The sequence below is a fragment of the Pleurodeles waltl genome, chromosome 11 (assembly GCF_031143425.1).
Source record: "Pleurodeles waltl isolate 20211129_DDA chromosome 11, aPleWal1.hap1.20221129, whole genome shotgun sequence".
Classification (NCBI taxonomy): domain Eukaryota; kingdom Metazoa; phylum Chordata; class Amphibia; order Caudata; family Salamandridae; genus Pleurodeles; species Pleurodeles waltl.
The window spans coordinates 232,146,570-232,172,113 of NC_090450.1; the positions used below are offsets into that span (position 1 = coordinate 232,146,570).

Here is a 25,544-nt window from a genome sequence, read left to right on the forward strand (position 1 = left end):
TAAAGGACTTGTGTGTGGAGTTCCCATTCCTGGACTTATTGCTGCATCCTGCTGAGAATGTCTGCAAAGTCATTGTCCACTCCATGGAGATACTCTGCCACCAGCTGAATGTGGTGGTGGAGTGCCCACTTCTGTATTGTCTGAGAGAGTTGTGACAAGTGAAACAACCGTGTCCCTCCTTGCTTCAGTAGGTAACACATGGCTGTCATGTTTGTGCAGACTAAGACAACCTTGTGAGAGAGGTAAAGAAATGCTTTTGGAGCTAGAAATATTGCCTGAAGCTTGAGGTGATCGATATGTAGGTATTGGTGGCTGAGATATCAAAGGCCCTGTACTGTGCGGTCTTGAAGGTGAGAACCCCTAACATTTTGAATGTGTTCTGAGAGAATGTAGTTGATAAATGGCCTGAGGTCCAGAATAGGCCTGAGAGAGCAGTTTTTTTGGGAATGAGGAAGTATATGGAGGAAACCTCTGATCAGAGGTGTTGTAAGGGAACAGGCTCAATGGACCCTTTAAGAAGAATGGGTTTGAACCTCTTGCTTGACAAGGTCAAGGTGCTTGTGTGATAGTTTGTGAGAGCAAGAGGGAATGTCTGTAGGAGTGATAAAGTGCTCCATACAATAAACATGTTGGATAATGGAAAGGACCCATTGGTACATGGTGATTATGACCCATTCTGAATGAAAAATCGGGAGCCGTTCCCCGACAGGTGAGATGTTAGTGCGGGCAGAGACAGAGGTAGTCACTGCTTTGCTGTGGAGGTAGAGCCTTTGGAGGCAGTACTCCAAACTCTGCCCTTGTTGTTATTACCTCTGTAGGCACTCCTTAAAGAAACCCCTAGAATAGGACGGTGGAAGCTGTCTTGGTTGGGAGGTACACGACTTTGAGGATCTGGATCTGTGACTACCTCTGAAGGTGGGGGTGATGAAAAGTGCCCCTTTAAGTGGGGGACAGTAGAACACCAATGGCTTTAGCTGTGTCCATGTCTTTTTTCAGCTTCTCAAGGGTAGAATCCACCTTAGGGTCGAAAAGATGCTCCTTATCAAAAGGGCATGTTAAGCACCGCTTGCTGGACCTATGGTTTGAAACCAGAGCATCCAAGCTAAGCATACCTCCTTATCAAGACACTCATATTAATGCTGCATGCAGCTGTATCTGTGGCATCTAGGGCACAGCTTATGGAGTTATTCGTTATGGTTTGCCCCTTACTAACAACGTGCTCCCCTCTTTTGCAGTGCTCTTCTGGAAGAAACTGGAGGAGTTCCTCCATTTCATCCCAGTGAGCCTGGTCTTACCTGGCTTGTAAGGCCTTTGAATTGCCGATACGCCAATGGTTAGCTGCCTGTGCAATCACTCTTTTGCCGGCAGCATCTAACTTTTTACTCTCCTGGTCAGGAGGAGGAGAGTACCCTGTGACCTGGCTATTGGCTTGTTTTCGTGCAGTGGTGGCTACAATAGAGTCTGGAGGGACCGGTGACCTAATGTATACCGGATCTGAGGGAGCAGGATTATATTTTTTCTCCACTAGGGGTGACAACCCTAGAGTGTACAGGCGCTTTGAAAATTTTGTCAGTGTGACCAAGCATGCCAGGGAGCATAGGGTGAAACTGGATATCCCTATGAGTAGATGTAAGGGTATCAAACAGAAAGTCTTGTTCGATGGTGTCCCTGTGCAGCGCCACACTGTGGAAGGTGGCTGCCCTTGCCACTACCTGCTGGTAGGATGTGATATCCTGGGAAGGCGCGCTAACCGCCAGACAGGATGGCTGCCTGAAATCGGAGCTCCGCGCGGCAGCGTTTTGCAGACCGGAACAGTTTTTACTGATTTAATGGCGTTTTGAAAACTTGCATGTTTGTTGGAAGACTTGGTGAGCAGTTTACTCTTTTGAAAGCCGTCTTGTTCCTTTATTTTTTTGTTCTTAAAATGCTTTTTACATTTTACCTCACAAGGCGGCCATTTTAAAACTCAACTACTCATTATTATAGGTGCTCATCTGACAGGATTATGACTTTTTTGTGAGCAAGTTCCTATTTCCTTTAATTAACGCTTATTCTTTTTGCTGTTCCATCAATATATATTTGGAGATTTTTCCTTTTTGAAGGCTTTTTACCTTACATGGGCAAATTAAAGAAACTTACATCTTTGTCACATCAGTCCTCTTCCACCGATAAACTCACAATTTTTAAAACTGGATACTGTTGTTACAGCATCTTCTTCTACTGCGCCAAAGATGTATTCGTCATCTTCTTCTCCAACGAAGGCTTCTCAGAGTACTTCTTCAACTCCTCATAAGAGGAGTAAACAGGATGCACCTTCACCAGTGAAATCTCCTTCACCGATTTTTCTTGAACTTGTGCTTGATGAAATACGCGCACTGCGTCCTTTTGTTGAAGAAACCAACTCTCGGATGCAGAATTTAGATAATAAGTGGTCTCAAATGGAAGTGAGAGTTTCTGATTTGGAACAAAGAGTTAGTGATGTGCAGGACGAAACAAATAAAATTAAAATTTTGGAGAAGGAAGTAACAACATTAAAGTAATTTACTGAGGAGTTGGAAAACAGAAATAGGTGAAACACTCTTTGTCTTTATGGATTACCGGAAGGTCTTGAAGGAAGCGACCCGATTTCATTTTTTGCTTCATTCTTTCCACAGTTAGTGGATTTACCATCTACTACAGTTTTGAACATTCAGAGGGCATATCGTATAGGACATCGTCCTCAGAACTCTCCTTTATTTAGACCAAGAGGAGTGAATATTTTTTTTCTTGAATTTACAGATCTCTTGAAAGTCCTTAATGCAGCAAAATCCAAAAAACAACTTTCCTGGCATGGAAATAAGATCTTCATTTCACAAGATGTGTCCAAATTTAAAGCAGATAGAAGAAAATCATTTTTGGATATTCGTCCACAGCTTTGTGATTTGGGAGCTCGTTTTGGATTATTCCATCCTTGTTTCTTCAAAGTGACATATCAAAATAAGACAACTTCATACACATCTCCTGCAGCTCTTCATGATTTTCTGAGATTACACTCTACAAACTCTATGGAAACAGCCGGCTCTCTAGACTTTGATTATACGATTCTCTTATTTTACTATGCTTTTGTTCCTGTTTATTAAGATACAGCTGATGGTCCTTCATTTGGAGTTTATATATTATATATATATATTGATGTTATTATACGTTTTATGTTTATGTTTATGTTGTTAATATAATTGTTCTTTTTTTTACAGGTTCCTGGTGTTCTCTTTAATATTACTCTTGCACGTATCATTTGTCTGTTGATGAGTTCCGTTTCCTTGCTGTGCTGTCTTCAGTCAGTGCTGTCTCCACCCCTACCCTATTGTTCATTCATATCAGGTATGTTCTTACAGTGGTCTTTATTTGGCATATACAGTCTTTTCTTTTTCTCTTGATTCTTCCTTTTTCTTATTGTTTTCTCTTCACTCTTTCTTTCCTTTGTTATTCCTGTTTTCTTATCCCTTATGTATTTCTGCAGTTACTTATTTTACAAGACCCTTAGTGTGTACATATAGTTATGTAACGTAAATTCAGAGTTGTTTCCTGGAATGTCAAAGGTTTTATTAATCCGATAAAAAGGCAGAGAATTTTATCCCATTTAGCTAAATATAATCCAGACTTAGCCCTTTTACAAGAGACCCATTTGACTGATCCTGAAGCGTTGAAACTTAAGAGGTTGGGTGGGTAATGCTTTTACTTCTCCTACATCCACAAAGAAAATGGAGTAATTTTGCTTTGCCATAAAAAATTATCAGTCAATGTTCTGTCTCAGGATTCAGATTCAGATTCAGATGGTAGATGGCTCTTAGTGAAACTATTAATGGAATTACACTGACTATTGGTAACACTTCTGGTCCTACTCAGTCAGATTATCTTTTTTGGCCTAGCGTTACTAAACAATGTATGCAATATTATGATGATTTTTTTTATACTTGGAGGGGATTGCAATCAAATTACTGACCCTTCTATAGATATGCAATCCACTGTCAAATGTTCTCCCCACAAAATGCATAAACCATTCAAGGCACTTCTATCACAATGCAATTTAGTTGATTCATGGCGAATTTGTAATCCTGATAGCAGGGATTTTTTGTTTTATTCTCCACCTCATGGCTCCTTATCTAGACGATCATATTTTTATTTCAAAATCACTTTCTCAAAACCTCATTAATTCCTCCATTGAACCAATGGTTATATCTGATCATGCTCTAGTCATTACGGATTTTGATTTACTCCCGGTGCATCCCAAGTCCAATAGATGGAGATTTAATAATTCTTTGTTGCTTGATACCAAATTTTCCACATCCTTTATTGCTCCATAGATGCTGAGAAAGCATTTGATCGAATAGACTGGTCTTTTTTATTAAAAGCCTTAGCTTGGCATAGCCTAGGGTCCTGTTTTATTTCTTTGGTCTATCATTCCCATTGGCATCGGTTTTAGTTAATGGAAAATTGTCTAGATATTTTTCATTAAGTCGGGAGGTTTGTCTAGGTTGTCCGCTTTCTCCTCTCTTATTTATCTTAGCTCTAGAGCCATTTTTATCCGTAATTAGAAATAATATTAAAATTGAGGGCTTCCAATATGGTGAGAAACATTTAAAACTAACGGCATATGCAGATGACATACTTCTATGTATTTCAAACCCTGAAATCAATACCATCTCTACTCCAGGAGATAGAAGATTTTTCTTTGATTTCAAGTTATAAGATAAATGTGGATAAAACTGAAATCCTCCCTCTTACAAAATTTTGTTTTAAATTCCCGTTTGCTAATACTGGCTTTCAGTGGAATACGTCCAAGATTAAATATTGAGGTATTTGGTTTACCTCTTCCATTAAAAAGTCTATTGAACTAAATATCTCTGATGCTTTAGAGAAAATAGATAGATCCCTTCTATTATGGAACCCTTTATTTTGATCTTGGTGGGGTCGTCTTGACTCGATCAAAATGATGATTTCTCCTATCATTTTATACATTCTATCTATGATTCCGGTCCCTCTTCCTGTTACTTTTTTCAAACAACTTGATTCAAGATTGTCTAAATTTCTTTGCAACAATAAGAAATCAAGAATTTCTTTTAGTCAACTTCGCCGTCCTAAACAGGAAGGTGGTGCCAACTTTCCTGATTTTCAACTTTACCATAAATCTTTTTGTTTGCGTCAAGCTTCTAGATGGATTGACTTGTCAGATTCTCCTTTTACCCCTTTACGGCTGGATATCGAATGCTCTTTTCTTCTACCGTTTTCTCCTCGTGAGGTGGTGTCCTTTTCTCATAATATTTCACTTATCTTCTCCCCACTTCTTAAATATACTTGTGCTTTTCTACGCTCTCATTGCATATCTCCATTTGTCACTTGTTCCTCTTTTTAAACTCCCCTCTTTGGCATAATCATCTTATAACTATCAATAAAAAATCTCTATTTTGGAAATCTTGGAGACAAAAAAGCATAGTATGGGTAGAAGACTTATTTTCCAATGACACTCCACTTTTGTGCTCGCGATTCCAACTTCTTTTTAACTGTCCTAACTCCTTCATGCCTAAATATCTTCTTCTTATTAATATTATCCTTGATATTTTATTTTCATTGCAAAATTCCCCTTCTTCTGCCGAGTTGCCGTCTTCTTTGGCTTCCTTTCTTACCTCGTTTCCTACTGCATCAAATATCTATAAACTTTTTCATTCTCCTATTTTGACAAGACCTAAATCTAAAATTAAATCTTGTGGGAATTGGAGTTGGGATGTACCTAGACTATTCCTTTCTGGAACAGGATATGGGATAGATCACATAAAATATCTAGATCAGCTTCTACTACACAATCATTGTTTTTTCTTTATCAAATACTTTTTTTTACCCCCTCCGCCATAAGTAGATTTTCCATATCTTCAACTTCATATTGTTGGTCATGTGACAACCAAAAGGGAGATCTTATGCACATCCTTTTTGAATGTCAATCCACTAGCTCTTTTTGGAGGAAAGTTTGGCATCAGCTCACCTCCATTTTTCATTTGCAAACCCAATCATCTCCCTCTGCGCTCTTCCTAGGCAGTTATCTGATGCTACTGCTTCAGACTACTATAACTTAAAGTTGTTCGATCTTATGTTAGCTTTAGCTTTTCAGCAAATTACCCTTAATTAGAAAAATTCATCCAATATTTCCTATAAAGCTTGGCGGTATAATGTGTGTCACTACCATAGGCTTGATACTGGATTTACCTCTTTATGCTGCTCTTCCATTAATAGAGCTTTGTATTGGTTACCTTTGTCTACTTATCTTGATGCTTCTGCTTGCAAACCTATTAATTGTACACTATCTGAAAAATTTAGGCCACCGTAATTGGTTTGCTTTCTCCATGATTGATTGATTTTAATTTTACTATATGTTTTTAATTATAGCTAATGCTCTCTAGTTTTTAATATACATTGTACCTCTTTTCTTTTTATTGGTCTTGTTCCTTTTATTGTTTCCCCTCACCCTTCTTTCCCTGTTTATCATCCCTCATATTTAACATGTTAAACAGCTTTTTTCAGTTACTTCCACATTATACTGTTATCTTTGAGATTGACATTTGTATTGTTACTATGCGATTAATATGTATTTGATTTCAATAAAGCTGATTTACCTTAGGATGTGCTATCCTCTGGTGGTGAGGGGCGTTCAGGGTACAAATCTGGGTCATTATCCAATACGGGGTCAGGATCAAATGTGTTTCATGAATCCAGGTCCTGCTGTTTCCCACCCAAATCTTCCTCAGTCTATAAAGGGATACCCTGAGGGGTAAAATCTCCTGCAGTAGGTGAGGCAGGTGAATGGGAGGGCGGTAGAGGAGAAGAAGGGGGTGGTAGAGGTGGAGAAGGTGGATCAGGAGGAGGTGGAAAAGGCTTGTGAGGTGTGCAGGTAGCCTTTTCCTTGGCAGGCTTCTTTAGAGGTGGAGAATTGTCCAAAGCGTTTTGGAAGGACAGTTTCCCCTTCAAAAGTACAGAAGCAATAATGCACAATAAACCTTCCTGGATATGGAGGTGGCACTGACGAGCCTCCATCATCTACAAATTAGGTTCCACAGGTGAAGGTGTAGCTGAAGACTAACTAGAGTCTTTCTGCTCCGATGTTCTTGGTTCTGTGGTTTTCAGAACCAACGTTTTCAGTCAGTGCGATTTCGTCTGCACCGAAGCAAAGATGGTAGCTGGTCGGCTCGGAGTCTAAGAACTCCGAGCCAAAGTTCGGACCGAGATGGCAACGATGCCTCAGACAGAGGTGCTGGAGGTCGAAGCCAAAGATGTTTTTGTCTTGGCTATTTTCGGAGCTGAGATGGAGGGCGGGGCAGCCGAAACAGTTGTTCAGGTCTGACCATGGCTGGTGGCAGGGGCGATCCGGCGACCTCAGCAGGTTTTTTTTTTTTTTTTATAATAGTCTCATGGTGGACAGGAGGGGCCATGGTATCCACGGTTTGCGCAGATGTTACACTATGGCTTTCGATATCTGACTTCACATTGGACTCAGAGTCCTGAATCGAGAAGGCCTCCTCTTGTTCCATCTCCTCCTGGTCGTGTCCCTCCCCACGAAGTCCGCAGTGTCTTCCGGAGTCTTGTGCGCCATCTCCAACCGAAGAGCTCTTCATTTCCAAAGGGTCTTCTTCGACCAGAAGGATTTGCAGGTGTCGCAGGCAGCTTCCTCGTGATCCGGGGAGTGGCACAAGTTCCACACCAGATGTTGGTCAGTGTGGGGCAATTTTGCGTGGCACCAGAGACAGGATTGAAACGGCGGTTGTTCCATCAGCTCGGCATAATGGATTGTGGGATGTTTGGGAAGTCATTGTTTAGTGGGTGTGGAAGCACCCTTTGAGTCTGCAAATGTTTCTCTGGCCCTTAAACTGTGTCCTCTTTAAGAGCCTCTAAATGACGCCCTTGGGTAGTACTGCTGTCCTTGCTTGGGATGAGAGGTGGAAGCCTCTGCAGTCTGGGTTTTAAAACCTCCCCTAAATATTAAGGACTGCCTGTTGTATCTCCGGTTTAAAACCTGAGGACTTCAACCATGCATCTAGAGCAGACCTAATCTAATTATTTGTTGTGGCCTGACCCTCTTCCATAATTTGCTGCATCCACTTTTGATGTTCCTTGGGTAGGTATTGCAAGAATTCTTGCATCTCATCCCAATGTGCCCTGTCATACCTTGCAAACAGGGCCTGGGAATTGGCAATACGCCATTGGTTGGCTGATCGCGTTGCCACCCTTTTTCCCGCAGCATCAAATTTTCTGCTTTCGTTGTTAGGGGTTGGGGTATCCCCAGAAGACTATTAGCACACTTCCTGGCTGCACGGACCACAATAGAATCTGGTGGTAATTGTTGTGTGCTGTAAATTGGGTCTGTTGGTGCAGGCTTATATTTTTTGTCAGTCCTTGGTGTTAGAACCCTAGCTTTAACTGGTTCTTTAAATATTTCTTCTGCATGCTTAAGCATACCAGGAAGCATTGGTAAACACTGGTATTGCTTACGAGTTGAGGATAGTGCATTAAAAAGGAAAGCCTCTTCTAAAGGTTCTGCATGCATTTGTACTCCATGGTATGCAGCTGCCCTGGATATTACTTGGTTATAAGCTGTGCTATCCTCTGATGGGGATGGTCTAGTAGGGTAGATATCTGGATCATTAGATGGTATAGGATCAGAATCATACATGTCCCATGGATCTACAGGGTAACTGGAATCACCCCGCTGTTCTTCTTGTGAAGAAGTGTGGGAGTATGATTGTGAAGGTGGTGGTGGAGTGAGAGGTGGTGGTGAAAATGAAAGCTGCGGTGAATGTGGTAGAGAAAACTTAATAGGTTTCGGCTTTTCCTTCTGCTTGAAAACTTTTGCTGGTGGTGGGGCAGTTTCAAGAGTCTATTGAAATGCTAGCTTTGTTTTAGTCTATGGAGGCAGAGAAGTAATAATTTTTCCAGTGTCTTTCTGGATTTGGATTATTCTCTGCTTGATGTCCATAACGTCTAAAATAGGTTGAATGTCGGATTCCGCCATTTGATGTTCAAAGGTATGTTTGTGCCCTTAGAGGAATGTTCATTCAATGTTTTGGGCACGTGCCTCATTTGAGTTGAAAGCCCTTTCTCCTCTGTGTAAGATGATGTTTTCGGCTCCAGTCAGACTGAGGTGTTTCGGCTCCGAATCGGTTGGCCAAGGCTTCGGCTCCGAAGCAGTGTACTCTTTTGCGATCCAATGGTGTTGGGCGTTGGCTCAGTTCGGAGGTTGAGGCTTGTAACTTTCAGCTCAACTCCGACACCGAAACAGGCGTGGTAACCTGTGGATGTAGTGTTTTTGCCTTTTTCTGCGCCGAACCCAATGGTCGGTCGATTCATTTTTTCCGGGTGGAACCATGGCTTGACAGCAGTGATGCACCCAAGGCCTTGCCTGATTTTTTAAAGCTGGTGTTGGGAAAGATGTACTCACGTACTGCACTGCCGCTAGTGGCTGGCTGTCGTCGTGTGAACCATGCTCGGAGTCGGAGTCTGAGATCGAAACTGCCGTTTGTGCCTGCTCCTCATACAGGATTATAGACCAACTGCAGTCGGTATAAGGATATTTTGCGTGGGACCGAGAACAGAATCGGAATGGAGTCTGATCCAACAGGCTATGACGCAGTAGGCCCGAACAGGCCCAAGGAGGGCGTGAGCGCCCGAAAGGGCGATTCTTGACCCCGACGATACTATCGGATTGAGTGCAGAAGAAACCGCACCAATGGTATGAGAAAAGTCTGAGAGAAAATAGAATTCCTGGAAAGAGAGGAAACATGTACGGACAGCGGAAAGAAAACAATCTAACAAAGGAGTCGATGCCCATGCACACTATCACCGAGAGGAGGTGTTACTCTATCCTGTGACTCGAAAAAAGACTTATTTGAAGAAAAACAACTTGCAACACTCTGATCCCAACACTAGATAGAGAGATATGCACAGCATTTGTATCTGCAGCTACACATGCCGTCTAACACACACACAAACACACAGACATATATATATATATTTCCTCTCAAACAACACCGACACATTACAACAGGATCTGTAACTTAAATAAAGAGATATGATCTGGCAAACATATAGAAGCTGTAAGGGTAGACAAATAACTCTCAATGGAGCCCCATGGGTAGATTTTGCCACGCCAAAGGCAGTACAATCAGGAGAACTCCTGAAAGTTTAGCCTGCAGTGGATCGACCTCATGGTCTTCAGAGTAGGCTGCAAACTTGGCCCACTGACTAGAAGTGACTCACTTTGTGGATGGGCAGTGAGAAGCCAATATGACATCTACAACTTCCTAAGGCAGACTGAATCTTCTCAGCTGGTTCTGCTAAACTGCCATGAATGGAGGTGTAGGTTGTGGAGGCTAGCGCGTAGAACCCTGCCCTGTTGTTGGGTGAGTAGGTCCTTCCAAAGAGGGAGATGGTGTGGGGGATAGACAAAGACTAAATGGGTCAGAGTACCAGACCCTTCGAGCTTCAATCAATCAATCAGCATTTGTAAAGCGCTGCACTGTCACCCTAGGGGTATCTCGGCGCTGAGGGTGCCAAGTCTCCATCGAACAGCCAGATCTTGAGTTTCTTTCTGAAGTCTGCCAGGGAAGTTGTTCCTGGTATGGCCAGCAATGTAGGAGAAGGAGCGGCTCCCGCTGCGGCTACGGCACTTAGTCTGTGCTCTTAAAATTAGCTGAGCCCAGTTCCTCCTGACCATTTTTAGAACCAGAGGAAGAAAACAGCAGAGATAGAAACTCAAAGTAGACCAGAGTCACACAGATTAAAAATACGTCTTCTATGGAATCTTGAGGCAGAAATGATACAGCATGAACACCTAGAAAAAATGTGTTCTTGGAAGTGGCAAACACCACTGGACAAATACACCACAAACCACCTTTAGATGCAGATGCTCTTTTAATCAAGCTAGATTGTACTAAGTGAGTTCATCCGCTCTGGTGCTTGAGGACCATGCAAGATGACGGACAGTCAGAGAAATCCCCTGAAGGTCCAGCCAGTGCCACTTCATCAGCAACTCTTGGCACACCACACGTGTTACTACAATGCCGTTTGTTGCCATACCACACACCAGTTGTTTTGTCAATAAGGACTTGCACAAGACTACCGATGCTGGAAGACGGAACTAACTTAAGAGCCCAGATATCGCACAACTCTAGAAGACTGATGCGGTGTCTATGCTCCAGCAGAGACCAGAGGCTTCTGATCTCCACTCTGCTCAGGTGCCCCTCCAAGTTTAGATTTGATTTTACCACCACTGTAAGCTTTAGATGTAGTATGGAGAAGTGGCTGGCACATGTCAGCTTTCAGTCTAATGGAGGCTTTGCCTGAGATGCACCTCCAGTGTTGAGCCTGTTGAAGACTGGAGCTTCACTGCAGAGCCCACATGTGCCAAAAGGCATTGGCCACCACCAGAATTAACAAGCCCAGTAGACTTAGAAGCCCCCAAACCATTTGAGGTCGGAACACAGGATCTGAAACATCAAGGTCAAATCCTAAACACAACAGACTCAGCGCTTAGGTGGAAAAAACTTGACCGCCTCTGTTCCAGAATAGCCCCTATAAAGGAAAATCTTCAGCGCTGGCTGATGATTAGATTTCGGCTCACTGATGGAGAATTCTAGGGAAGAGAGGAATGAGATGGCCATCCGCAGACAGGAGACAAATGATTGTGACAAACTTGCCTTCAACAACCAGTCGTTGAGGTACAGGAGTAAGTATACTCCTGATCTGCGAGGATGAGCTGCGATCATCACCTTCGTAAACGCTGGATGCTAAGGTGAGGCTGAAGGACAGGGCCGTGAACTAAAACTGGTCCATCTCTAGCACAAAGTAGAGGCACCACGTATGGGAATGCAGGATCTGTACATGGACATAAGCATGCTGCAGGTCCAAGGAAATCATCCTATCCCCAGGTTCTAAGGACGAGAGGACCAGAGGGAGAGACCTCATCTTGAATTTTGTCACTCCAAAGAAAGGTGTCCAAAAAACAGTCAAAAATCGGCCTGAGCCCAGCTTCATTTTTAGTCATCAAGAACTAACATGAGCTGCACCCGCAGCAATTTTTCTTCTTCACCCTCATCTCCCCAATACGTGAAACATTCTGCAAGTATGGCACAAGTTCAGAGACTGAGCTGAATAAGACCTAAAGGCATTGGGGTGATTGGTGTGAGGCACAGGCACTGCTGGACAGTCCTCAAACATGACTCACAATGAGATACTGGCCTAGAAGGCATTGATTAGACATTGACTTTGGGGTCAGATCTGGATCCAGGGCAAACAGAGCTATGGCTCCACTGACGCACTCAGAACCGGTGAGGCCTCCAGCAAAGGCAACCTGGTGCCGGGGAGGGGCCAGGTGGAAGCCTAATAGGTCAGTCAGCACCAGGGAAGGGACCCATTGGTGGAAGTCTGTCTGGGAAGATCCATGGGGTTTGAAGGTGCTTCATGGGAACCCAAAACCATCCACAAAAATGTCTATCTACTATAAAAAGCAAACATGGTGTTGGAATATGAGGCGCATCGGCTCCATCTGTGGAAAGAGATTTAAATCTGATGATATGCTCAGAGTAGGGCCTTTATAGTGTCACCCTATGCAATCTCTCCCTGGAATAGGAGCACTGGGGAGGAAGGGGGAGCTCCAGCCTCAAATGTTTGTATTTGTCTTGAGATGTGTTCCTGTACTTCATCCAAGATTTACTAAGGAAGGGGACCTTGACAGTGAGTGGAATTTGGAGAGGATAAAGGGCTTGCTATTTGTAGAGCACCATTTCTTGTGCTCCCCAACAACTTTGCTTCATGATCCAAGATGGACTTAAAGGCGCATCAAGGAGCATTTGTTGCATGACTTTGAATCATGCTTGAAGGTGAGTTACAAAAACAGGCGCTATGTAGGTCCATAACTGATCTCTGCCTCAGCAGGTGTCGCATAGTTGGAAGCCTGTAGTCTTCAGTAGAGACATTCCTAGCACACCGTTAGAGAAAGTATGTTTTGTCTGTCATTAAAGCAATGAAAAAGGAGTCTGTCTATTTGTCTGTGTTAAAGTTCACCAAAAAACATGAAGCAAATTCACCATAGCTGCGGGATGTCACTTCCAAAGGCAGAGAGGTCACAGCTGAACCTGGTGGCACCACCAAATGACACATGAGAGCGACTGCTATAAATGCGTATGGACCGAGTCTGATGCCTCAGGGAATTCAAAATGTTAGTAATCTGTGGATACCACAATCCATCAGAAAAGGAGTTTTTAACAATAGAAGAAGTATCAAGTGTTCTAAAAAGTTTGCAGGTAGCAATTATTCGACCATAGTAAGTAAATAAGAATTAAAAGATTTTGAAGCTGATGAGGGAAGATCCAAAGAGCATAAAACTAGATATTTAATTTATTTTCCTACTTGAGAATAGACCACTACTTCACTATCTCTACTACAAGTACAGGCAACCAGTAGCGCACAGTCTGGTATTACTCTGAATGTAGAGAGGCCAAGAGACGTCAGCTGACCAAGATTAAACAGAGGTCATCAGGAAGCAGCAAGAGCCACCTGTGTTTTTAAGAGCCGACTACAAGTGGCTTGTAAGCAAGAAAGACAATGCACTCGTCAAGCTAGATGGGCTGTACTAAATAAAAAAAACTGAGATTAAAGAAGGTACAGAATTGTCTCAACAGATACTGCACAACCTACAGGGATAGCATGATATACTGGAGATGTATTTAACAAAGAAAGAGGGGCAGCAGCAGTTTTAATTTATTTATCATTATAGCGAGCAACCGTTGTCTAGAAAATCCCTTCTACACTTAGTGAAGGATAGGAAGAGACGGATCTGTGCCTAGAATTTATACCTGTGGATTTCTTCTGTCAAGATACAGTTAGTCCAATTACAATACCAGTTTAATGACACCTACATAATTGTATATATGCTACTTTCTTGGCTACAAGCATTTCTAAATCCCATTTATAAAAGGGGTGCTAAAATGAACCCAAACAATGATACACCAATCTTGGAAATTTTCTGTAGCAGGCTTCAAGAGCAGCGGGACACAATTGAGATAGCAAGTTATATTCAAGCTGGATGTAGACAACAAATAGAGTCAGTAGAAGAGGGATTTACAATTATGTTGGTTGAAATGAAGTATGTTCACATAAAATGAGCATTTTTATTTGACTTTTTATATCTAAATGCCGCTTTGGAGAACATATACAATTTATTGCTTAAGGATATCACTATTCTACCTCCGGATTCATTTCATAGTACATGGATCAGGAAGCAGCTAGTCACCCCTGCTCGAGCCAATAATGTTCCTCCTTCTCCTTTTCAGAATAGCAATGAGGGTTTCAGAGTAACATGCTGAGAAACATCCACTAGGATGGGAGGGGTCTTGGAGCTGGCTTTTCATGCCTGGTCAGCGTTTTAGGTAATTGATTCAGATCAGCATTACAGTGCCTTGCTATCCAATTCCAGCACTGCAACAGTTGGGTAAAAATGAGAGAATAGATGCAAATAAATAGAGTGTATGGAACATACAGGACCAAAGCAAAAGGCTGAAGAAAGACTAAAAGGCTGCACGTGTATACAAATTCTGATACACTTAGTAAGTGGTCCTTAGATAACCAAGCCTCAGTCATCTACAGAGAGGAAGGTAAAGTTACTCTTGGAAAGAGTGGATGAAAAAAAATAGTGTCTACACAATTTGCAATACATTGTGCTCAAGCACGTGACTGACCAGCTTACCTTTGCTCGAGTCTTTCACCACAATGTCCGAGATCTCAAAGAGCTTCATCGGTAGGGGCATTTTCCTGTTAGCAGCAATAGTTTTCAGAAGACCAGGAAGGAGACTGGTGCGCGCCACCTGAGCAACAGAAATAAACAGTCACTATATAACAAAAGCACTGCAATTTCTTTTTGTTCCAAACTACAAAAATTCCGACAACCATCCTCACCCAACTACACGTGTTGACAGCATTTACTGGGTCCTCTGTATACATAGGGAATTTAATTTAAATAACCACAAACAGTGGCTTTCGGAAACCAATCTAAAACACATAAAACAGTAAAACATCTATTAAATTAGACCCGGAACTATAAAACTGAAGTCTGAGGGCGTGTTCACAAGTCAGTGGGGAGGAATACTGCTCTGCTTGATCAGAAGTGGCCCAGTGTTCCGCACCCGGTTTCCCCAGGTCTGGGATCACCATACTCTATTTTAAGGGCCATAAATTCAGTCAAACAACAATTGAAAGAAACTTTGGCTGCAACACTAGCCGAGCCTCGGTCCTACGTCCTTGCCAAGATTCTCCTTTAGCAGGGGACAACCGTATAACGCTTCACATAACAAAACTATTCTTGTCTTTTCGCCCCTTACCTTCCAAGCTCCCCTCCATCCACCCCAGCACTGTGTGGAAGCCACTGCTCCCATTCAGCATCTGATGAGAGCACGTGGTAAAAGGAAGCATTAAATCCATCATAATAGTGAAAATTGTGAGGATTTCTACTTAGCAATCCCATGTACACACACACACTTATTCCACATTACGAGGGGTCTAACTCGTAGTGGACAGAATTCTATGCAGCAGTACCAGCCCGTAATGTTAATTCCACATGCTTAAGAATTCCGTTTAAATGATAATAAGGGCCTTTGCATTCTGTAAATCTTAATATTCCTCAATCATCTAAGTGATCAGAAATGACTATATTTGACAGCATTGTACATTTTATTTAGTTAAAAGGAGTACAAAGCTGGTTTGTGTTCTCTGCATATGCACTTAACTAAACAACTTTCACATTCAAAGAGAAATATTTAAAACAATCTATATTGGGAATTTCAAGTAATAGAAAGTTAAGAGCATCTTATTAGCAGGATTTACAATGTGGCTCCTAGAAAATGAGTGGTGATTAAAAGATGATACCAATACAATTAGTTTCCAGGTATGCAGGAGTTGAAGTGCAGTCTCCTGTTGTCACAACATCTCCATTGCAGAGGTTTAGGACGAAAGAGAAGAGGAGCACTGGAGTCGTTGTAGGACAACAAACATCCTGATCAAGGAAGTGGACAGCTGAAGGTTCCTCACATAAGCAGTCCCTGTAGCATGGTCAAGTGCCAGTAGGGAGCCATCAGTCAAGTGAGCTGAAATGCAGTCGGGCCTGGATCGAGGAATTTTTATCTGGATGGGCCAAAGGTGCGTTCAGGTGAGCAAATGAGGGCCCAATTTATGTAAATTCTAGAAGTAGCCTACAAGCCCTAGATTTACACTTGGACGTCGATTGACCAAAATGCCAGGGGAAGTGGAAGGGACATTACACATCCTTGTCCATAATGGCATCAGAGAAAGTGGCATCACATGACCTTTGGCCCTCAGTCTTCGTACGAAGTAATGCCATATGACTTCAACCCTTATGAAAGCACAATAATTAGCATCACTGTAATTACAATTAAAGCCATAATAAAAGCATGATTACTAGAATAACATAACAGAGAAATGTCTGTTTTAGATACCACATTTATTATGGTGCTGACGTGATGTGCAAGGAGATCATTAATCGTTTGAAATATGATGTGTCCATATGAGGAGGACAGAGTTCCACAAAACACACAACATCACTTGGGGCCTACATGTTTTACACCACAAAGTGTCATTATTTACTAGTTTCCTTACTGTATACTGCAATGGGAAATGTATTAATAAACCATAGAGAGAGTAAAAAAGGCTTAAATAAAACAATAATAGTTAATTCCACATGTATTAAGTGATGTAAAGTTGACCCTTTAATGAATATTAACTACATTATTGGCGTACATCATTCTTCACTCTTAGTACATTTTGACTTAAGATCACTTGCAAGGTTCTATCACTCATGTGAAGCACAGAGATGAAGGTTTTATCCAGACACATCATTTTTCATGTATTCACAATAAAGAAACATCACAACAAATTGTCTAAAAAAGTTTGTTCTTTAGATCATTTGTATTTAATCAGAAGAGCGCACATTGCACTGCTGAATTTATTAATTTAGCAAAATCTAACGAGTAATGTCCCAGTCACAGCAGAAGCTGCAAAAAGTAAACAGTGCTCATGAAGACCCTGTTTGCTTGCTGTTCTTGGAGTTGAGGCTAGTGATTTTTGAAAGTGGTGACCCATAATACTTGCCTGAATTGTAGAGAGTGGAGTGAGTGAGCCTGACATCTTCTAAGGAGGATTCAGGGGATCTCCCCTGGGACCAATAGTGCATTTTAAAGCAAGGCTTTCACATACATTTGCTAAAAAGCCACAGGCTCTCCACCCAATAAATATCCAAGTCTATCATGTGCCAGGCCAATTTAATCTGATGCTAGAGGTGCTTCCATACGACAAAAAGTACCTTAACTGTGCCAGATACAGCATATTGTCATGGGTGCTCCACATTTGCCATATGTGAACCTCAAGTTAAAAAATTACACACAATATGCCACTGCCTGAATTTTGCCATGAGTGCCGCTATAAACCGTGTGTGATCCTAGCATCAAAAAATATCCCCAGTATGACAGGGCCAGCATTTTGTCACAACTGCCCCCTTCTATATATAATTGTTGGCCTCCTTTATGCCAAAATTTACCTTCAATGCACCAGCATTTTGACACGAGTGGCCCCTATGCAAAGAATTTTCTTCAGTATGCCAGAATTTTTCTAAAGTTGCTCTTACGTGTCCGCATTTGCTAGCATTTTCTCACCGATGCTTGTAATACAAAGAATTGCCTCCAGTATGCCAGTACCAGAATTCGGCCATAGGTGCCGCCTTAAGTCAATAATTACCTTCAGTGTGCCTCTGTCAAGGGCACACTCACAAGCATAACACCACATTCTCATTCACACTCACTAATATTCACTCACTCACAATCACACTCATTAATTCTCACTAACTTGCAGTCATTCATTCTCACTCATAGTTGTGCTCGCTCACTGCCACTCTCTCACGCATTCCTATTCACACTCCTACTCAGCCATTCTCATCCACAAACTCACTTTTTTCAGTCACACTTTTTCTCAGTCACATTCTCATTCACTGACACATACTTGCTGACACTTAGGGTCACATTTACTAAAAATAAAAAATAAAAAAAAGCACCATACAGCGTTGTAACTAAAGTTGCTATGCTGCACTGAATTAGGAAAAGACAGCATTGTAGAGCCATAGCCACTAAGATATGGCACTGATGCACACTTCTCCAGCATACTTGCAGACACAGGCTGCTTAGCACTATGCATATATTCCTTTGCACCATGGTGCAAAAGTATGTGCATGATGTCTAGTATAGGTTTTGTACTTAACCTCTCAGTACAAATCACGAGATACTGTTCCTAGACAATCTTTAAGACTTTTCACACATTGGATGTATGCTGTATAGTACAAATTAAAGCACTTATCCAACTTAACATCTACCTAAGAAAGGTGTTATTTTTGGTGCAAAGCCCTGTCTGACATTTTTAGGCGACAGGACTTTGCGTCAAAAACCCTAGGTTGTACACTGTGAACGCCCTTATAGCACCCATATCTCACATGATGCAAAGCAGCACAAAGGATTCATTTGCGCTACTTTGAGGCTATTTTCTAATGCAAAAAAGACTTTATCAACACTGCACGAGTGTGCGTCACTTTGTGTGGTTTGAATTGTCGCAAAGTCTTGATAAACAGTCTCAGGGCCGCCAAATAGATACAGACATGATTGGGCTTCAGATGGATGCTCACAGGCCCTGACGCCACTGAACCTTTAGCAGGTAACACCATGTCCCCACTGCCCTAATAAACAGAGCCCAAATGCAGCACGCCTCTGAAACGAGCTAGGGTTGCCAGACTGCCAGACATTTTCTTCTGACATGAATATTTTATTGCCTCAGTCAGTATAAAAATAGAGAAAATCACCTAAATCCGGCATTTTCCCTTTGTTCAGTACGAACTTTAAAAGGTATTTATAAAAAGAATGCACTTTAAAATGTGTTCTAGAGGTTCCTGACTAGGGTTGCCACCTGGTAGTTTTTTTTTTTTACCACCACTACAGGTATTTTAATGTTCCTGCCGGTACAAAAATAAGCAAAACCATTTAAAGCAGGCATTTTCAGCCCTTATTTGTGCCTACTTCAAAACAGCAAATACAAATAGAGAACACTTTTAAATGTGTTCTAGAGCTACAAAGATTCCTGACTAATAAATAAAGTGAGTAGAGACAGAAAAATAGTGTTCCAAATAAATACATTTCATTTTATTCGTCGTCCTATTCAGTATCATGTCCAGGCTTTCTCACACTCTTAAAACTACAACAAATGGCACGTATTCTTCCTTTGGAAGTGGCAACCCTACCAGTGACTGATAATTAATGTAAACTAAGTGAAAAGAACATCACAAAGTTTGGCCCTCCAAATGGAGGACGTATTTCACAGGTGGCCTCTCTACGGCCACATCTGCCAACTAGGAGGGCCGAAGGTCAAGTTTGGGCAGCCCTGGCCCACCCAGTATAATCAGGTCTGAATGTAGTGGCGATGAAGTAAAAAGAAAAAAAAACCTCTTTCTGCTCCAACATTCAAGAGACAGGAGGCTGTACTGACGTATGGAGCAAGTAAAGAGGGGGGTTCTTCTACTTTTCTCAGGAGCTGGAAGTACACAAGACACCATCAAGGTTGATAGAAGGCTCAAAATGCCTTCCAGGTAGGTAAAGGAAATCACCATTAAGACTTCAACAAGTGTCACATTGCTAAACTGTTAAATCTGCAGGTACTATTACTTGGATATTTGCGTTGTGCAGTTTATTTTGCTCTTTCTACGCACAATCAATCTTCTGCTGATCAAAACATGAATCACTAAAATGTTTCCACCTACCTAGTAGTGTTGATTTACTTATGCTGGACCAGAATCACAAAACACCTGCGATACCGATTGGATAACTTCAACATTCTGACACATGAAAGGCCCAGCATAGTTTGATATTAGTTAATTGCTCAAACAAATTTGAAGTTTAGATTTCTTCATCTGGGACAGTGTTTGGGTGTCACATAAAGCTACCTTTACAACAATGCTGAACTACCAGTCTTATTTCTGTTTGTCATTTAGTAGACCCTAGAGGACTCCAAGCAAACTTTAGCATTGAATCCATGTTAAACTGTTATAGCGAAGAAGGTACACTATTATATAAATATCTTCTTCACCAGGTGAATCCTGGAAATGCAACAATGCTAGAAAACTATGGGCAAATAACCTTCCTGTCACCAGCATTAGATTACCCATACAAACGTATGCATTAGAACTACAGTAGCAATCATTGTTAACTTGGGAAGGTGGGATGACAAGACATCATCAACAAAATAGGTATAATAGAGCCTCCTGTAACCATCACTGCTGTTCTCTGATATTTTTGTCTTCAGAGCTGTGTTTCAAAAAAGCGCCTAGAGTTGTCAGAGTTGCCATTATACACATTTTGTGAAACAATCATTTGTATGCTTAATTACTGCTGCTGTGTCACTCATAAAATCTGACGCAATTCTGCTAGGCAGAGTTCTGTTGGCCTTGAGATAACTGAACATTGATTACCTGCTTACGGGTACCCCTTAACTGCAAAACCATAAGCAACCATACAAAGCAGTGATCAACAAACCAGCAAGAGGACTGTCATTTACCATATTCCAAACAGAAGCTTCTTCAATTTTTGGCAACAGCACTCTTCAGATAAAGAGATTCGTGGCCTATCATGCTGTTGGAGAGGGATGCCCAAGTGTTAATGAACAAGTTACTTATCTTTGGTAACGTCTTATCTGGTAGAGACCATATCTAGCTACAGATTCCTTACCTTAGAATTTCCCCCAGTCGTCAGCCTGGATCTCAAGATTTTTCTCTAGCAGTACCCCTGCGTGCCATAAGGTGGCGTAGGTCAGCTCCACGTCCTTCATCGGCATCATGCGCGCCAGACAGGACGTCACAGGTCCTTTATAGGCGGCACCCATGTGCGCTAAAGTCAGTTTCTTTTCACAACATTCCACGCCAGAAGCGTGGAGCCTAGAAGAACACGGACCACTCATGCGTCAAAAATAGGGCCCTAAAAGGGGAGTCCCTGTCCTAGAAATCAGTTCACCTTGCGGGGAGGATGGGTGAATCGGTAAGGAATCTGCAACTAGAGATTGTCTCGACCAGATAAGGCGTAACCGAAGGTAAGTAAAATGTTCATCCGATAGCGAAATCTAGTAGCAGATTCCTTACCTTGGAACAGATAACTAAGCAATACTATTCCCAGAGGTGGGTCTGCGAAGCTACGAACTCTCCCTGCTAATGCAGAAGTTGCAGCTGTTGCTCTGGTAGAATGAACACGCAAATCCTCAGGGGGTTGCTCTTTAGCCAATGCATAGCACATTTTAAAGCGGAGATAGAACCTTCTAAGATGGTTCTCTTCTGTACTGCCCGATGCTCCTTTTGGGTCCAGGCGGTGGAGTCTCTCCTCGTCCTTAGAAGGATGTGGGGGTGCATAAAAAGTAGGCAAGGTGACGGATTGGCCTACATGAATTAGCATAGACACTTTTGGCAGAAAAGAGGCGCAAGTGCAAAGCACCACTTTGTCAGGATAGATGGAAAATTAGGGCGGTTTAGGCGACAATGCCTACAGCTCACTCACCCTGAAGGCAATGGTAACTGCCACAAGGAAGGCTGTTTTTTAATGTCAGATGTCTGAGAGGACAATTGTGGAGAGGCTCAAATGGAGCCCACAGTAGAAATGTCAGAACCAAATTCAAATCCCATTGGGGCATGATAAATGGGGACCATGTGGGTAAGACCCTTAAAAAAAAACTACCAACAGGAGACTTAAAGAAGGTTGGTCTGGTAATCTCAGAAATGCAGAGATAACAGACAAATAACCTTTGAGGGTGCCCAAAGCAGAGCCCTGCTTGGCAAAATAAAGTATAAACAAGAGGACCTCAGAAAGAGGGTCAACAGGCTTGTCTGTGCAGTATGCCACAACTTTATGCCAATGAGAGGCGTATGCCATTTTGGCAGAGGGACGCCTGGCTGCCAGAATAATGTTACGGACTTTGGGCAGAAGGTGTCAACGGCCGCCGCTCAATCTCCATGCAAGAAGGCAGAGACTGGACAAGTTTGGGTGAAGAACCCTCCCCTGCTGCTGCAACAGAAGATCCTCCTGAAGGGGCAGCCTGATTGAAGGACCGATGACCATACTTCACAGTTTGGGATACCAGAGTCATCGTGCCCAGCCCGGAGCCACAAGGATTACTTGGGGCCGGACGTTCTTGATCTACTTGAGAACTCTGGGCAGAAAGGCGTACAGGAGGCCTGAGCTACAATCAAGACGAAAAGCGTCACAAGCGAGTGCCGCCTTGGAAACTCTAAAGCGCAAAACTGCTGACACACAGTGTTCTCTGTGGCGGTGAACAGATCTAACCAAGGCTCTCCCCCACTGCTGCAAGAGACCTTATATCACCTCTGGATCAAGACGCCATTTGCGATCGATCAGGCATTGTCGGCTGAGTTCGTCCGCTCTGGCATTCAGAGAGCCCTCCAGGTTTTGAACCACCAGGGAAATGCCCTGGTGTTTCAGCCATATACAGAGGCCTCTTGACAGAGGAACCACTAACCCATCCCATCTGCTTGTTGCAGTAACACATAGCAGTGGTGTTGTCCGTAAACACCTGCACTTCTTTGCCTTTGAGAGAGAGAAGAAATGCTTTCAATGCCAGTCTGACTGCCTGGAACTCCAAAAGGCAGATGTGGAGTCTGGACTCCGCCAGAGAGCAGATGCCTCTGATCTCCATATCTCCCAGGCGACTGCCCCATTCAAGGAGTGATGTATATGTCACTACTGTCCGATATGGTTTGGGAAATGAGAGGTATCTGCCTCTAAGCCAATCAACGTCCGTTAGCCACCACTGTAGATCCTGGGCAGTTCCCTTTGAGATCTGGATCATGTCTGAGAGATTCCCCTGATGCTGTGCCCAAAAACTCTGATTTGGGAAGGGGCCGCTCGGGCTCCTGGAATTCTAGGGAGGCACGGAGCTGACCCAGACCCAGGCTCCAAGGACAGAGGCCCTTTCTGTCACCTCATCGGCCGACGGACATGATGAAGTCGAAAAACACTTGTTCTTCTTCAACTTCATCTTGTGCCTCAACTTATCCAACCGTCCCAAGGACTTGGAGTAGGACAAAGATGAAGAGGGGCTGTGCGACCATTCTCAGGACCTTCCTCTCAATCGGGAGGGACCCAGAGTTCAGCGCCGGGCCGCAAGAAGCTTTAGGGACCGCTCCATCAAAGCTTTCCAATTCATAGCCCAGCACTCGTAGCACAACTTCGGGTCATTGTCGCATCCCAGACACCACAACCACACAACCACACAATCTGCGGGTCCGTCACATCGCCAATGACAGGACCTGCAGGGCTTGAACCCGGTCTTACGTAAAGACTTCCTTGATGCTCCAGGAGTGTAGACACTCAGAAATCTTTGACAACATTTTGAAAAAGACCGGTCAAAAAGAGACTGAGGGGTAGCTCTTTTTCGGATCAGCGCTGGTTGACTGGCACAGAATGAAAAGAACTGATACCTGCGCGCCAGGGTGGCACCTATATAGGACCCGTAACGTCATGTCCTGTGCGCATGACGCCCGACCAGTGGCGCGGAGCTGACAACACCACCTGACAGCTCACAGGGGTACTCCGAGAAAAATCTTCGGATCCAGACTGACACCTGGGGGAAATTTGAGGATGAGGAATCTGCGACTAGATGCCTCTATCGGATAAGTGAAACTAGGATGCTGGGAGCAGACAGCCTGTTTTGAATTTCAATGTTTTTTAACTGTCCCTTGGCAATAGATAAGTTTGTACTGTCAGTTTGAGGCAAGGCTTAACTGGCATTCACAGTAAAAGCAGAAACTAAATTAGCGGGGAATTTGGGGGGGTAAAAGAGGAGTTGGAGGAAGGGATCAAGACGCAAGGATTAACTCATGCGCTTAAGTGATCTTTGAGAATGGAGTTTTCTGTGGTGAAATGTGTCATCGATGGAGAGGTAGTAGTGTTGCCCAATGCTGAAGGAGACCTTCTGGTCAAGGGAGATAATGCACTACAGCAGAGGCTACCAAAGAGCTAAGCATCAAGTCACAAGAAAACACAAGACTTAGAATAAGCACTTCTATTGTTAGATAGGTCTCCTTCTGGCTTTTTTGTTGTTGTTGTATACATTTTTTATTTGGCTTAAAACCTTAAAAGCATAAAAAAATGAATGAACTATACAATGATTCATCGAATTAAACTGTTACATGGTGCATACCCGCATAATGTTCTTAATTCTTAACTTTTCATATTTACAATACCCTCCTAATGTGGATCGATATTATTTTACTAACCCCATATTCAAAATTCATTTGCCTGCTATTTTACAAAGTGCGTTGTGCACACCATCTTAGCCCGATTATATCAAACGTGGCATGCAAAGCAGTAAAATAGACATCCTAGCATTTCAATTGACTTTTTCGCTAGTGACCAAAGACTGAAGCAGTGGTCTTTTGTCGAGTGACCTTCTTTGAATCTGCCTTGCTCTTACCAATATCAAATCATTCATCTCTGCCCAAGATTTAAGTTGACCCAGCAATAACTTTGTAAAAACTTTTTTCGCCTACATCCCAAAAAAATAGTTAGGCAATCATTTTTTGGATGAGTTGGGTCATCCTTTTTATAGATCGGTCTAATTATGGCACCCTTCCAATTCTCAGGGAAACAACCGTAATCAAGAATTTTATGGAAAGTGACAGAGTTTGGCTCACCAATCAATATTTTTTATTATGGTTGCTGGAAGGTTGTCAGGGCCCACAGCTTTGGTTAGTTTGAGCGCTGCAATTGTTTCTTTTATCTTTTGCAGGGTAAAAGCTGATCTTCCACTCCTACGTATCTTCATATTAACTTCACATACTCCCTCTGCATCCTCTCCTATATATACCTAACTCAGGTGCTTATTCCAGTCATCTTCTCCAACCAAGCACTGCATGGTTCCTGTGGCTTTTCCCTCCCTCACCAACTGCCAAAACCCCCTAATGTTTTGTGGTCTTATCACATCTATCATTAACTCTCACTTCCTGTTTACATATTCCCATTTCCTCTGCCTTAAGATTGTTTTATAACCTTGCTTTGCTAGGCGGAGCTTCTGTTCTACTTCAGCAGTGCGTCTCTTCTTAAGTTCCCTTTCTAGTTTCCGCACCTTCCGCTTCTGGCTCCTACACTCCTGGTTATACCAGGTATTTTTATTGGCCCTGCATACTTCTCCCTTTGTCTTTTTCTCCTGCCTTGTTTTTAACTTTACTTTTAAACAGTTTACTAGTAACTCAATTACCCTATTCTATCCTTTGGGTTTTCCTCCATTCTGATGTCTTTAGTTTCTATCTATTCCTTAAGCGCTTTTAGACTGCTTTCTGTGATTCGGGTTTTTATCCTACGTGGGTACTCTACCTGTAGTGTCAGCTCTTTTTCTCTTTCTCTTTGCACGTTATTTACTGACCCTAT

The 25,544-nt window shown here is 42.6% G+C and overlaps 1 protein-coding gene across 1 annotated transcript in view; it reads right to left on the bottom strand.

Moving 5' to 3' along the window:
- FARSB (phenylalanyl-tRNA synthetase subunit beta) overlaps positions 1–25,544 on the bottom strand; it is a 326,792-nt gene that overhangs the window by 95,148 nt on the left and 206,100 nt on the right. Inside the window, exon 15 of the mRNA XM_069213466.1 lies at positions 14,765–14,882. Within this exon, the coding sequence (XP_069069567.1) occupies positions 14,765–14,882 (118 nt within the window). The remainder of the gene's footprint in view (positions 1–14,764; positions 14,883–25,544) is intronic.